At 47.7% G+C, this 16,609-nt stretch overlaps 1 protein-coding gene across 1 annotated transcript in view; it reads right to left on the bottom strand.

The window, feature by feature from the left end:
• Positions 1-16,609, bottom strand: part of ttbk1a (tau tubulin kinase 1a) — a 47,445-nt gene that overhangs the window by 13,879 nt on the left and 16,957 nt on the right. The window contains 8 exon segments of the mRNA XM_084366992.1: positions 9,887-10,068; positions 10,536-10,879; positions 11,148-11,320; positions 11,514-11,724; positions 12,333-12,487; positions 12,599-12,724; positions 13,412-13,504; positions 13,590-13,655. Coding sequence (XP_084223118.1) covers positions 9,887-10,068; positions 10,536-10,879; positions 11,148-11,320; positions 11,514-11,724; positions 12,333-12,487; positions 12,599-12,724; positions 13,412-13,504; positions 13,590-13,655 — 1,350 coding nt within the window.

The following is a 16,609-nucleotide window of genomic DNA, read 5'->3' as shown; positions in this document are numbered from 1 at the left end:
GCACACGAAACACAGACACACGACGGAGGAAATCAAAAGAGGGAGGAAAAATGTGTGAACAGAAGGAATAAAGGAAGAGGAGGAACAGAAACTGAGTGAGAGAACAGAGGTAAAGGACTATTCCTAAACTGTGCTTACCCCGAAACATCACTTTATTTCTTCTTGTGTTGTCCCAATGGCACCCTCGCTCTTTTCTCTGTCTCCTCAGGTGAGTCAAACTCGACATACTGTGTACTTTTAAAGCGATAGGTTGGCGGCAAAGGCGTCAGTAGTTATGTGGAGGGAGGGGGAGAATTGGAGAGGAGTAAAAAGAGAATGGCAGTCCTCGATGGCCGGCGGCGGCGGAGCTGCTCGCTCTGAGTCTAGCGGTGAGATCGAAAAACTAAAATATCACTAAACACGACTTCGTGCACGGACAAGGACTTAAAGGATGTTACACTGCAGCTGGAGTGAAGTGTCAGTGATGATGTAATAACGTCCAGCCTGTAAACAGCAGCCACCAAGTACGAAAGCTTTCAACGCTGACTGATTAGTAAGTAAATAAATAAAACAATGAGTGCATAAATAAATCAAATGAACACATGAACTGAAGGAAAAGGGACGGAGAAAATAAACAGAATCAATAAATCAGCAACCATGAAGGAGATCCTGCTGAAGGAAAATGAAACCCGAAGGTTTAAAGTAAAAGAAGTTACATCGTCCACATTCACGTTCATGAGATCAGTGGTCTGATTCAGACTCCCCAGAGGTTCAGTCATCGTGATCCTGGTGACCTCTGACCTCTGACCTCGTCCTCTCACGCCTCCATCACACATTTCACAACAAACACACAGAAACAAAACAAAACTCTGATCAGATGTCATGAAATGTCCTGATCTCACTCTCCAGAGGATGAACCCTTCACACTTTAATCAGTTTTACATCTTCATCTGCACGACAGAGTAAGAAACTTTGACCGTCAGTCTGTTTGTCCATATTGTGGCTGTAATGACACACTGCAGCCACTCGGGGCGCTGCAGCGACATGACCTCTAGTCTCAGTTGTCTTCTGACGAGGTTTTGATGCTGTTTCATTTGTTTTTCATGATTTAATCCAAAAGTATCCATGAAACAGAATTCAGCCTCGAAATGTTTTAGTCTTTATCAGTTTGTTTCTTTGAGTCGTCTTCAACTTTAATTTAATATGATCAGAAGTCCTGAAAGATAATATTATTCTACATTATCACACGCAGGCTCGTCACCACCAGATCAATCACAAATCTACCTGATGCTAACACTGTTAGCTCAGCAGCTGCAGTGAAGACTTCATCTTAATGAAGAGTTAAATCTGGTCTCCTCAGATCAGGTTGTGATCTCTGTGATCACAGCAGACGAGCTGCATGGAGACATCTGATGTTTAAATCATCTCCAGCTGCTTCAGGTGTTCAGCAGAACGCTGCAACTCTGTTTTACTGTGAAGCTCCAGAAATGTTCTGTGGACTACGAGACTTCACCTGACTTTATATCATCAGGAGGAGACGATGGCTGAGCCTGACTTTATATCATCAGGAGGAGACGATGGCTGAGCCTGACTTTATATCATCAGGAGGTGATGATGGCTGAGCCTGACTTTATATCATCAGGAGGAGATGACTGAGCCTGACTTTATATCATCAGGAGGAGACGATGACTGAGCCTGACTTTATATCATCAGGAGGAGACGATGGCTGAGCCTGACTTTATATCATCAGGAGGAGATGATGACTGAGCCTGACTTTATATCATCAGGAGGAGACGATGGCTGAGCCTGACTTTATATCATCAGGAGGAGACGATGGCTGAGCCTGACTTTATATCATCAGGAGGAGACGATGGCTGAGCCTGACTTTATATCATCAGGAGGAGACGATGACTGAGCCTGACTTTATATCATCAGGAGGAGATGATGGCTGAGCCTGACTTTATATCATCAGGAGGAGACGATGGCTGAGCCTGACTTTATATCATCAGGAGGAGACGATGACTGAGCCTGACTTTATATCATCAGGAGGAGACGATGACTGAGCCTGACTTTATATCATCAGGAGGAGATGACTGAGCCTGACTTTATATCATCAGGAGGAGACGATGACTGAGCCTGACTTTATATCATCAGGAGGAGATGATGACTGAGCCTGACTTTATATCATCAGGAGGAGACGATGGCTGAGCCTGACTTTATATCATCAGGAGGTGATGATGGCTGAGCCTGACTTTATATCATCAGGAGGAGATGACTGAGCCTGACTTTATATCATCAGGAGGAGACGATGACTGAGCCTGACTTTATATCATCAGGAGGAGACGATGGCTGAGCCTGACTTTATATCATCAGGAGGAGATGATGACTGAGCCTGACTTTATATCATCAGGAGGAGACGATGGCTGAGCCTGACTTTATATCATCAGGAGGAGACGATGGCTGAGCCTGACTTTATATCATCAGGAGGAGACGATGGCTGAGCCTGACTTTATATCATCAGGAGGAGACGATGACTGAGCCTGACTTTATATCATCAGGAGGAGATGATGGCTGAGCCTGACTTTATATCATCAGGAGGAGACGATGGCTGAGCCTGACTTTATATCATCAGGAGGAGACGATGACTGAGCCTGACTTTATATCATCAGGAGGAGACGATGACTGAGCCTGACTTTATATCATCAGGAGGAGACGGTGACTCCATAAATCTGCTTAGAAATCCTCAACAAAGACGCTCCTCACATGTGCAGAACTTGCCTTAGAAACTTCATGTTTTTAGGTTTTCTTCAGTATCACAGTGATCCAGTGATGGTTGTCTGTACATCCACAGGTTAACTGCTAACAGGAAGTGCTAACAGCTAATTCGGCAAAGTTTTAATGTAGTTTTGGAGCATTTTGTTTTTGTTTTTTTTGTCTCCAGCTACTTCAGTTGTTTAGGACTTACTTTTACTTTTTTGTTGAACTGTCCCTTTAGAAGACCAGTGTGTGTAATATTATCTTTGAGGACTTCTGATTGTATTAAATTAAAGGTAATGACTAAATATTTAGATTTTGGGTGAGCTGTTCTTGACGTCCTGTTTTTGTCAGTGTGTGTTGTGTCCAGGTGATCCAGGTGATCCAGGTGTGTGTTTATGACCAACAACATAAAGTTCCCATGTTTACACCCGACAGTCAGACCAGCTTTGATTTGTAATAAAGACCCAAGTTTCTCTTTAGTGAGGCATCTTTGACTCATGAACCATCAACAGCTCAGTTTGTGCCGTGGCCTCCTGGCGGACTCATTACCAGCTGATGACATCATCACAACAGTCTGAGCGCTGACAGGAAGTTCACTGGACTCATATTCACAGATGATGATTCTAGATGTCACAGGTGAGGACAGCAGCTGTGCATGAAGACGTGTTGGAGGGTGTGGATGTGCAGCATGTGGTGAACAACTGTTCCACCGCGAGTCATTCAGAACCGAGACGGACGAGAGCGACTGTGATGATTTCACAAAAAAGAAATGTATTCTTGTAACGAGAAGCAAAGAGAACCGACCAAACATGAACTACAACCATCGAACTGAAGCAACACGTCCGACGGAGTCGACACAACCTGACGACCACGAGCGTCTCCAACGACTCGTCACTGCTCTGAGCCATTAAAACCGTTCGACTGCGTCACGGAACCAGAATATTCTGACAGAACGTCCAAAAACTGTGAAGAAATGAAAGGCAGATCCAAAACTACAGGGAGGAGCTTAACCGCTAACTGCTGCTCACTGTACTTAAGTAAGTAGCTCAGTTAATTAGTCAGTTTGATGTCTGAATTTTGACCATTTTCTCAGAATTCTTCCATTTTTTTTCTCAGATTTTCGACTTATTTAAAAAAGGTTAAAGATTTCTGAATTTATAGTCTCAAAATCAGACTTTTTTATTTTTCTCTGAATTCTTCAGAAACCTTTTCTCTTGTGTGTTTGACGACGAGTTAACGAGACGGTGGCGGTTGGATTTTTCTGTTATAATGAAAATATGTGTCAAAATATTGCTTCACATTTAGTGAGTTTATTTGGTGACTTGTTAGACTCATTAGTGAACTGACTGCTTTTAAAACTACAGGCTGTCAGACTATCACCTCTGAGCTACACAGTGCTGTTAGGAGGCTAGCTGGTTAGCATGCTAACATCAGTAGAACACAGAACGTTCAGTTTTTAAATGTTTTAAACTAAAACTTGGTCCTTATCTTACAGATTGCTCCTTTATTGTGGAAAAAAAACTATGTAGGTTATAAATAATAAATCAGGCAACTGATTACCTCAGAGTGAAACAGACTATTACATTTAAGTTGTATGAGCTCAAAAGTTTTAAAATGATTAATCCACTGATGGGGGTCTGATTTTTCATCTTTGCCTTCACTACCAGCACTCTTTCATCAGTGGGTCCCTCATTATATTATTATTCCAGCTGATTTCTGTTCTGTAGGTAACGGTAACCCACGGTAACGCTGGCTGCCATCTGCCATAAAACAGACAAAAGAAGAAGAGAAAGACGCAATAACCATCTCGCTGGTGTGAGGGAGGAGACGAGAGCGCAACCCTCGTAGTGTCGATGATAAAAAGAAATTGTGAAAAAATAAGGGCCAACCTTAAAACAGCTGTTTTTAGAATGGAGTTTGGTTCAGCAGTGTGTCAGTGGGCAGGAGCTGTTTAAATGCTAATAATATAAACTGAGCTGCCTTCTGATGATGAAGCTGGTCAACAGCATGAAGTCACGTTTTCACCTCCTCTCAGCTCAAAGTCAACTCATTAAACAAACAGAGACACACAGATGTAATCAGATTACAATGGAGTCTTCTAAGTTCTGCATCGTAGTCAACTGGACTTGTTTCAGTTTGTTGAAGACGTTTCACCTCTCATCCAAGAGGCTTCTTCACTTCTGACCAACTGGAGGAGCTGCAGGGTTTAAGCTCTGTGTGGGAGTGTCCTTACAGAGAATGGGAGTGTCCTTACATAGTGTGGGAATGTCCTTACATAGTGTGGGAGTGCCATACATAGTGTGGGAGTGCCCTTACATAGTGTGGGAGTGCCATACATAGTGTGGGAGTGTCCTTACAGCGTGTGGGAGTGTCCTTACAGAGTATGGGAGTGTCCTTACATAATGTGGGAGTGCCCTTACATAGTGTGGGAGTGCCCTTACAGGGTGCGGGAGTGTCCTTACAGAGTGTTGGAGTGTCCTTACAGAGTGTGTGAGTGTCCTTACAGAGTATGGGAGTGTCCTTACCAAATGTGGAAGAGTCCTTACATAGTATGGGAGTGTCCTTAGAGAGTATGGGAGTGTCTTTACAGATTACGGGAGTGTCCTTACCAAATGTGGGACTGTCCTTACATAGTGTGGGAGTGTCCTTACAGAGTGCCCTTACTGAAACAAGTCCAGTTGCCTACGATACAGAACTTAGAGGTACCAGGACCTGGATGACTGAGAACCTTCATCAACAATCAAGAGTCTTAACGACAGAAGATATGATGATGACATGTAATAAAGTAGTTGTGTGTCGGGTCGGTCCACTGTGATGAGACTGAACTGACTCATCATCACTGTTTATTTATGTATATATGTAACGAGGCTGAACGTCGATCAGCAACAACATCATGTCTGTCTGACTGTCTGTCTGTCTGTCTCTCTGAGCTCCTGATAGATTAAAAAAAGAGAACCAGAATTTACATTTAGCACCAATCAGATTAGAGCAGCTGTTTTCATACAAAAGGGGGCGGGGCATGAGGCAACAACAAAGTGCCAGGATGTGCTGCTGTCATCTACACCTGCCTTATTTAAATGTTAGCCTCATTAGCTGTCAGCTAAGGTTGGGCTGTATATACCATGAATTTGGTTATCGTGATATGAGGCTGTATCTCGTCTTGTCAGTGTCGTCTTTTCCTGGTTCTGAAGGCTCATTACAGTAAAGTGATGTCATTTTCTGAACTCACCTGACTGTTCTACCTGTCTCATTACTCGCCTTTATCCACTTTTCCAGTCATTATATCCACATTTGCTGATGACACCGTGCTGTTTAATCTGAGCACGTTGAGGAGATCAAAATATCAACATTTATATTGTGTATCACAATAAAGCCTAAAACCACTGTGATGTTATTTTAAGGCCGTACCGCCCAGCCCGGCCTCCAGCTGTCCATCAGAACCATGACACCAGACCGCAATACGTACTGTAGAGTGGTGGTTCTGGATCAGGGTCATGATGGACTGCAGGGCTGTTTTATAAGGTGTTTATATTATATTTGCTCCCACCCCACTACAGAACCTGTTGTCAAAAAAACCTTTGATACCGGACGATTCTGCAGAACCCTGAATCATCCAGTGAGTTCATGAGCTCAGGACGGCTGAGTCAGGTCAGAGGAATACAACAGCTGCACAGAATCAAGTCTGGTTCACGTTTGGACTCTACAGCACCGGGTTCAGGTTAGTGTTGGACAAAACATGGCTGAACATTAACTCCATACAAACTCCTGCATGAAAGACAGACTCGCTACACCTCCACCACCCAACCTCCACACCTCCTCACATCCACCTCTACACCTCCACACCTCCTCACATCCACCTCTACACCACCCAACCTCCACACATCCACCTCTACACCTACACACCTCCTCACATTCATCTCCTCACATCCACCTCTACACCTCCACACCTCCTCACATCCACCTCTACACCACCCAACCTCCACACATCCACCTCTACACCTACACACCTCCTCACATTCATCTCCTCACATCCACCTCTACACCTCCACACCTCCTCACATCCACCTCTACACCACCCAACCTCCACACATCCACCTCTACACCTACACACCTCCTCACATTCATCTCCTCACATCCACCTCTACACCTCCACACCTCCTCACATTCACCTCCTCACATCCACCTCTACACCTCCACACCTCCTCACATTCATCTCCTCACATCCACCTGTACACCTCCACCACCCAACCTCCTCACATCCTCACATCCTCACATCCACCTCTACACCTCCACCACCCAACCTCCACACCTCCTCACATCCACCTCTACACCTCCACCACCCAACCTCCACACCTCCACCACCCAACCCCCACACCTCCTCACATCCACACCTCCACCACCCAACCTCCACACCTCCTCACATCCACCTCTACACCTCCACCACCCAACCTCCACGTCTCCTCACCTCAACATCCACACCTCCACCTCCACACCTCCACCTCCACACCTCCTCCTCCACACCTCCTCCTCCACTGTCTTCCACGCTGATCGTGGCACTGCACATAAATGATGAGGTTCCAGTGAGGACGTTAAGTCTCTGGGATGCTGTGCTGTGTCACTACCTGATGTAACAGGTGCATGCGTAAGTCCGTCCACCATCTTTGACAGCGAGGTACGGGAACACCACTTGGACAAATCTACGGTCAAACTTCAAACAGAACTGCAGAAATTTGTGACGATAGTTTGAGATCATGATGACACCTGCTGCTGATGCTGATGATGATGATGATGATGACGTTGTTACCTGTCGCAGCACGGCATGTTTGTGAAGTTTGTCCAAGTCATGTTGCCGTATCTAGCTATCCAAAATGGCGGGCATGCTTGTGCATGCACCACTCGCATCAGGTAGTGACGGGGTTATTTTTTTTGTCCTGGTTTGTCGACAGTAAATTTCCTCTCGTCCACCATCATGAACAGACGTGTGTGTGTGTGTGTGTGTGTGTGTGTGTGTGTGTGTGTGTGCTGTCAGGTGGTGTGAACATGAGTAAACACAGCAGAACAACAGAAGATGAGAACATCATCGACATCCCGACAGAAACATTGTGTTGGATCAAACAGCTGCTGTGTCTCATTCACTCCTTCAGAATAAAACGATGGTCCAAACAAAAGAGATGGAAACGATTCTGGCCCTGACGGCGGCTCCGTCCACACAGCTGGACGGTCAAACAACTGGGTTCATGTCACAGGCAGTCGAGGTTCAACCCGTCGGGTCGTCTCTAAACTCACACACAGTTTGATTCAACATCTCAGGAAATCCTCTTCGTCTCTCTAACTCAGATTTTTAGGTTGAGTCAGCTCTAATGTCTGCCTGCTAAATATGAAGCTGGCTAGCTTAGCTTAGCATAAAGAGTGGAAACAGCTAGCCTGGCTCTGTCCGAAGCTGATAATCCACCTTCCTATGCTCTAAAGCTCAACCATCAGCATGCTGCCTCTGGTTCAATGTTCTGTGTCTGGATTAAAGATGCCGACAGGTGTTTCCACTCTTTATGCTACTAAGCTAGTCTACTCCCAGTCTCAGCTGTAAAGTCCTGCCATATTTCAAGCTAGCTTCTTTTTCTGTAGCATCTGTGACTTGATACATATCTCAGCAGGGATGGGTATCGAGGACCGGCAGTAAACTGGTACCTGATTGGTCAGAACCAAAATTACGATACTGTTGGTGTTTACGTGTCGTTAATGAATCCATAATACACTCCTCGAAGAAATGAGAAAACTTAACGTCCTTCACCTTTTAGATGGAAGGAAATCTAGAAATGTATTTGAAAATGGCGGCGGTGGGCTTCACGAGGAGCGTCGGACACATTAGATGCTGCTGGAAGTCTCTTAGATCAAGTTATTACAAAGCAACACAACAGTAATGGAGCACAAACTGTTTCACGTCATGAGCTTGACTGAAACACGTCAGATCAGATTATCATCAGATTGTTGTGCTCACGTGAACCTGCTCAGTGTTTTGTTGCTTCTAGCTGTTGACATCTTCGTCTGTAGAGAGTCCACCTCAGCTCCTATAACTCATCGTAAGATGAAGGTCGAATCCTTATTTACATCTGTTAACGTCGTGGTGATATTGATCGGCAGTGTTAGTATCGATGCCCATCCCTGTTTCTCAGACACACGTTTTGTCATCAGCTGCATTAAAAAGATGAAATTCTTCTGTCCACATCTGAAGCTGAGTGAGGTTCAACCACAGGAGTGGACAGAAAAATCTGAACACTTCCACCAGGATAAACTTATGTTCAGCAACTACAACTCCCATGAGGCTTTGACAGCTAAGAGTCACATACTGCTGCTGGCAGACAAAGAGACGTGCAGACGTTGTGAAGTTGGCAGTTTCTCTCCAGATCGAATCAGTCAGAGGATCTTTGCTGCTGCTGGTGGAGCAGAGCGACTGCATGTGACAGATGTTCAGCTGCAGGACGGTGCTGCCGTGAGCCTGCAGACGAACTCCAGCAGGAGTCCGTCTGCACGACTGCACGGTGACATCCTTAAAGGACAAATCCAGCATCGGTCCAGACGTTTAGCTCAGTACGGGGCTGGAGGATGTTTTGTCTGAGAATAAATGAATCCTGCAGAGCTCCAACCTCAACATGTTGTATCTATACTGTCTGTAGTATTTAATATGTTGCTTACTGTAACACCTGATACATCTGGTACAGATCAATAACCATTGATGCATTTTAAAGGTTTTGCTGATATTTAGACTTCATCCAACACTGAAGTTTAAACTAAAAGTATTTCACCAACATCTGAACGGAGCTGACTCATCATCGCTCTTCAGGTGCTGGGATCAAATGCATGAATGTCCTCGTGATGAAGGAGAGACACTTGAGTCAGATGTGTGAGTGTTAAACTTCAACCTCTCAGCCTGCAGGATCATGAATGAAACCAAGCTGTGCGATGGCGCTGGATTGGTCCTTTAAGCTGCCTGTTGACTGACAGATAAATGAGGCGGAGCAGCTGCTGCAGAGCGCCTCCTCATGACATCATCAGAGAGGAGAATCTGCACAGCGGGCGTCCGCTTCCTCATCTGCTCGCCAACGTGCCACCGGAGAGCTCGGCTCTCCTCTGATTGGCTGGCCGGGTCTCTTACCGGTCTTTGAGGTCCGATGGGCTCCGACTCTCTCCGGCGGGGTCGTCCTGATGGCAGCGAGTGACAGGGCGACTGAGCGGGGCTCCCACCACTCCTCCTGGATGCCTCCTCCTCCGTTAGCGTTAGCATCCCCCGGCTGCTGTCCCTGGTGTGGGTCTTTGGACGGACCACCAGCTCGCCTCCTGCAGGGGAACAGAACGTTAACGAGTGTCGGGAGACGGACATGAAACACTGAAGCAACATTTAGTATTGACATCGCGTCTGTTTACTTCCTGTGTCACTCTACAGTAACATCTCCAACCTTTATACATCTTGTTTTTATTTTTCTACGATGTTTTTGTGATAATTGTTTTAAAGATTTTGATGTGTCTCAGTTATCAGACTCTGATGGTCACATGACCAGCGGAGGCGACCGTTTCCACCGCTCACTCTGTAAAGTATGTCATAGAGACAAGAAGCACATACGTCGTTTTTTCTCAGCGCTTCATCTCAGAACTCCTGGACGCACAGCCTGATGCATCGTATCAAGAACTGGAAACTAAATCTTTCCCATCCTGTTTTATTGAACCTTCATCTGGTCTCTCTCAGTTTACCCCGACAGACATTTTGTGTGTCCTGGTATATTTCAGGTGTAACCAGAAGCTCGTACCTCCTGAGGCCCTGAGCCTCCTCCTCTCCTCCTGCTCCTCCAGGGGGCGGAGCTCCTCGGGCTCCTCGTCCGTGGTTCCTGACGTGGTTGGTTGGAAGTCTCGTAGCTCTGTCTCTTTGTCGATGATCACCCACTCTTTGCTGTCAAAGTCCTCCTCCTCAGCCAGTGGGACGGAGCGGATGAAGGCGTTGCTGTGCGCCTCCTGGTCGACGGACGCAACCGACACCTCCTGACGGCCGCTGATCTGACGGTCACCGCGGCAACCTGGGTCAACGGACAACATCTGAGCCGGCTGGGAGGAGTAGACGTGACGAGACGGAGAGCCAAGGATGTCCATCCTAGACCTGGAGGACACACAGACAAACGTATAGAGACAGAAGGACTTGAATGTGACATTGACAATAAGACGAGGTGAGTCCTGGTCAAGTCAAGTCCGGTCCATGTACAAGTAAGAGTCTCACGTCTTCGATGGAAAGAATGTCTCAAGTCCATAAAGGCGAACACAAGTCATCTCAAACATCCAGTCGAAGGAAGTATCGAGTCGACTCTCACAGTCAAGTCACAAAACTGCAGGTTGGTTTGAAGTCTCAGTTCTCTGATGGTTCACATCACCTCTGTCCGTAGCCGTCGGCCCGGCCCTCAGCAGCAGACAGGCGGTCAGATTCTGGGCTGTTGACCCGGCGGTACCGTAAGGACCGTCCCTGACCTGTTGGTGACTCTGGGGCTCCTCCTCGAACCGGCGAGACTGGACACGCCCCCCGACCCGGCTCCTCCTCCTGAGCCCCCTGTGGACGGACAGGAAGTGATGTTTTATGGTCCAACGCAAAGCTTCTGGAACTCTAACAGAATCTCAGTTACATTAGAGAGACTTCAAATGTGTACTCAAGTATAGTACTTGAGTAAATGTACTGCTGAGTTGGAGTTAAAGATGAACCTGTCTGCTCATACGTCACACATCCTGTAAGTGTCAGCTCAGACCTTGTTCAGACTGATCCGGAGTCTGTTGCGGTTGAAGTCCGTGTCCTCCCAGGTCTCACCCGGCTCCCCGCCGTGAGGGACCCCCGTCTCTCCGGGGGGCCGGCTGGGCGGGGCCGGGGGGGCGTTCTCCTGATCACTGAGGTGTTCGTCCTGCAGAACGTCGTCGGTGTTCTCCCGCTGAAGATCTCCAGGACCCGGCCCCATGATGGGTCTGTGAACACAAGAGATCGTGTTACAGACGCTGACATGTCAGGAACCATCCAGACAACTACAAATATGATGTGCTGAAGATCATTCTGGTGACTTAAAGGAACATTTCACCCACAATGAAAATTCAGTCGATGGAAAGTCGGGTGATTTTTTTAGTTCTTTATGTTGTTAACGTTATTTACACACTTTATTGAGCTTAAATCTTCACTGTAGCTGCTAAGCTACAAGTGTTAGCATGTGGGTGCACGACCGCACGTCGAGTGTGTAAACGTCTTTTCACATCAGTTTGGGATCTCCGGGGTTCTGGAGACTTGGATGACACCAGCAAAACAAAAAGCTGTAGTTACAAATTGGTTTTGTCCATTTCTGGTCTTATTTAGGAGGATTGGGTAGTTTCTGGTTTTATTTTTGTAGATTTATCCATCAGTTCTACCAGCAAAGAAACATTATACTATATTATATATATGTACATATGAGCCAAGTTAATACATAAGTGTTTCTCAACCCATCAGACTTCCTGTCAGTGATGATGGATTATATAATAAACCAGACTGATCCATGTGTCTCCTGGTGAAGCGGCTCTCACACAGCTGACAGTTTGGTTCTTACCCGACCATGGCGACGGTGGGTCGGGTGTTGTGCTGTGGTTGGGTGGAGGCACTGGTCGACAGCGTGACATCACTTCCTCCCTTCTCCCAATCGAAGGGCTCGTTCTCGGTGATGATTCGCTCCTTCATGCTGTTCTCAAACACCGACATGAGCAGCTGGACCAAACGAGACAGACTCATGAATGTTCAGGTAGGAACACTGACCACAGTGTGTACTTTCCAGTGTGTACTTCACAGTGTGTTCTTTACAGTGTGCACTGTGTGTACCTGGTAGTCTGGTTTGGTGTAGTAGTCCAGGGCCAGGACATGGTCCAGGAAGACATTAAACTCTGAAGGCATGTGTTTGAGCAGCATCCGATGGTCGTAACGCTCTTTAATCTGACCAACTTGTTCCTGCAACAAACACCAGAAGTCACAGTGAGCTGCAGTCAGTTAATGAGACGCACGGACACTTTGACCTTCACACCTCTGAAATGTAAAACATTGTGAACACTTTGTCACTAACAGAACCGGTTTAATCTCAGCTCAGTCCAATATTCTCTCTCTTGTAGCTCTGTCTTTGGTCTCCACCACCTCCTGAGGAAAACGTGCTACAAACTACTGTGTTAGAGTACTCAGATAGTTTGTTAGATTTTAAATAAGTAATCCATTACTGTGAGAAGCTCAACCCATTACTTTTATTGCTACTAAACATTGCTCTCAATTTTTTCCTTCAAAACTATATAATACTGTCAAAATATTGCAGTTCTGAATTGCAAAACTAAAACTGAAATGTAATTTTAAACAAGTTGAATCTCTTTGAATATGTTTGTTTCAGTCACGTCTCTGCGTGTCACGTGTGCATTCATCCTTCATGAGAAGCTACAAGCTCAACTCAGACTGTGATGTTCAGATAGTGAGCGGAGGTAAAATGGAGGGAGCTACCTGCTAACGTTAGCAGCTAGCGGTTAACAATAAGCTGAATACAGCAGGACTACACGACTGCTCTGAACATTAACATGTCGCCACTGGAGTTAACGATTTGTAATCAATCGATGGAGGCAGAACATTATTGTGTGTGATTGTTTAGGTGAAACCGACCTTATCTTTGATCTTTCGCCATGGCAACTGTCCGACAGCGAACTCCACCAGCATGTAGAACAGTGACCACAGGTCGTCATGGCGACCCATTTCCTAGAGGGACACACCAAAAACACATCAGTACAACATGGCCGCTCCGAACGTCCACATCCTTCTCACACCACCGTGTCGAACCCACCTTGTTTTTATGAGCGTTGACTGAAGCGTACCGGACCGTCCCTCTGAAACCTGCCACGGTCCTCGGCTGAACACAACACCAGTGACAGAGTTAGTCAGCGGCTGAGACTCACAGCGACTCTTGTGTTCACACATTACATCCTGCTCTCAGGCTGTGGTCGCCTCTTTACAAATGTTTTTCATTTACAGTATCTAACTCATCTGTTGAAACCTGACCAGCACATGGCAGCCGCCCGCTACTTTACTTCAGTCACTTAGCCAATCCATCTTACTTGACTTCAAGCGTACCAATCGGCGTCCTCTGAGGAACTACAAGCTGCCGTGGGCGTGGTTAAGGTGTGACGAGCAGCGAGAGATGCGACTAACAACATGGCGGCTCCTCCAGAGGTTAGCATAGTCGCTGTAGCATCAGCGGAGAGTTTATTTCACCAGCTGGCTCCACTGGTGGCAGCGCTCTCCTACTGTTGACCTGATAGGTCGAAATTCACCTGTGATACACAGATGGTTCGTTCAATCAGCTGCTGCTTCGTAACACTTGGCGATGGCCGGATGAAGCTGACGGTCAGAGACACTGACGACAGATAGCCTCGGTGTTCAGCGTGATGACTTTCAGCCTACATTAGTTATTATTTCAGGCGAGAGGAATGTTTCTTTACACAACACACATATTAGTAACATACGATTTGTCTTCCTCATGATATTATTTCAAAGTGTGTGTATCTAATTAATGGAGAATCCATCTTTAAATGAGACGGTTACAACAGGAAGTCCAGGCCTTGAAGACAGTTCTCATAGTGGTCAAACAGTGTAACTACATCGTCTCGTGATGCGCTGCGGCCCAAAAACACTTTTTCTGACAAGCTGACATCGTGAAAGAAGCGTCTGTTGAAAAGTTGGACCAATTGACCCGCTCACTGTCAGAGGCTGAGCCATTCGGTCCAGTAACATTTGTAAAGTCTAGAAGAGCCGCTCGATTAAATGATCTTATCTCTGTTCAAGCTAGCCGGGCGCTAAACAGGAAGTTAGCTGACGTTTGTGCGTACGCTCTGTGGGCCGCACAGCACGGACCATCTGAGTATTTTCATACGTGGCTTCAAGACGCCACTGAGCTGCTGTCATAGGAGAGAACGGGGCTCCGCCTCCAACTGCGTCCACGTTTAATGTGACGTCCTTGGTGCGACACATGGCTGCGCTGTGCTGGTCAGGTTTCATGACATCCTGGTTCTGTGGTCATGAACATAAACAAGGTAATCAGAACATTTACGGACCAAACATTTAGTGTGGAGTCCAAACTGCAGATCTCACTGTTCTGAAACACAACGTGATGTTGTGCAGCAGCAGACAGACGCATGTTTCTGATGTAAACAGGAAATCACAACCAAAATAACCAAATCATGACACAAACATGAGCAGAGGGTCACCCTGCATCCACCTGCCTCCACCTGCATCCACCTGCATCCACCTGCATCCTCCTGCATCCACTGCATCCACCTGCCTCCACCTGCATCCCCCTGCCTCCACTGCATCCACCTGCCTCCACTGCATCCACCTGCCTCCACCTGCATCCTCCTGCCTCCACTGCCTCCCCCTGCATCCACCTGCATCCACCTGCCTCCACCTGCATCCTCCTGCATCCACCTGCCTCCACCTGCATCCCCCTGCCTCCACTGCATCCACCTGCCTCCACCTGCATCCACCTGCCTCCACCTGCATCCTCCTGCCTCCACTGCCTCCCCCTGCATCCACCTGCATCCACCTGCCTCCACCTGCATCCTCCTGCATCCACCTGCCTCCACCTGCATCCTCCTGCCTCCACTGCATCCCCCTGCATCCCCCTGCATCCACCTGCATCCACCTGCCTCCCCCTGCATCCACCTGCATCCCCCTGCCTCCACTGCCTCCCCCTGCATCCACCTGCATCCACCTGCCTCCACCTGCATCCTCCTGCATCCACCTGCCTCCACCTGCATCCTCCTGCCTCCACTGCATCCCCCTGCATCCCCCTGCATCCACCTGCATCCACCTGCCTCCCCCTGCATCCACCTGCATCCCCCTGCCTCCACTGCCTCCCCCTGCATCCACCTGCATCCACCTGCCTCCACCTGCATCCTCCTGCCTCCACTGCCTCCCCCTGCATCCACCTGCATCCACCTGCCTCCCCCTGCATCCACCTGCATCCCCCTGCCTCCACTGCATCCCCCTGCCTCCACTGCATCCACCTGCCTCCACTGCATCCACCTGCCTCCACCTGCATCCACCTGCCTCCACCTGCATCCTCCTGCCTCCACTGCCTCCCCCTGCATCCACCTGCATCCACCTGCCTCCACCTGCATCCTCCTGCATCCACCTGCCTCCACTGAATCCCCCTGCCTCCACTGCATCCACCTGCCTCCACTGCATCCACCTGCCTCCACCTGCATCCACCTGCATCCCCCTGCCTCCACTGCATCCCCCTGCCTCCACTGCATCCACCTGCCTCCACTGCATCCACCTGCCTCCACCTGCATCCTCCTGCCTCCACTGCCTCCCCCTGCATCCACCTGCATCCACCTGCCTCCACCTGCATCCTCCTGCATCCACCTGCCTCCACCTGCATCCTCCTGCCTCCACTGCCTCCACCTGCATCCCTCTGCCTCCACTGCCTCCACTGCCTCCACCTGCCTCCACCTGCCTCCACCTGCCTCCCCCTGCCTCCACTGCATCCCCCTGCCTCCACTGCCTCCACTGCATCCACCTGCCTCCACCTGGAAGCACCAGGCTCCTGAAACCTGTTTCCATGGTGATCTGTTCCTATATGTGTGTGATATGTATAGATCAGGAGACACGGTGTGACTTCAGCGTTCTCTACAATCATACGGTTTAACCAGCGTTCATAAAGTATCCAACAGTGTTACTCGAGTAAAAGTAAAGTTAAAATTAAAATATTACTTTGTTAAATGTGAAAGTCACCTGTATAAATAGCACTCGAGTAAAACGTCTTAAAGTAACTGATATTAAATGTACTTAAGCGTCAAAAGTACC

This window comes from Pagrus pagrus (assembly GCF_965226575.1).
Source record: "Pagrus pagrus genome assembly, chromosome: 2".
Classification (NCBI taxonomy): domain Eukaryota; kingdom Metazoa; phylum Chordata; class Actinopteri; order Spariformes; family Sparidae; genus Pagrus; species Pagrus pagrus.
This window is presented reverse-complemented; position numbering and strand designations above follow the sequence as displayed.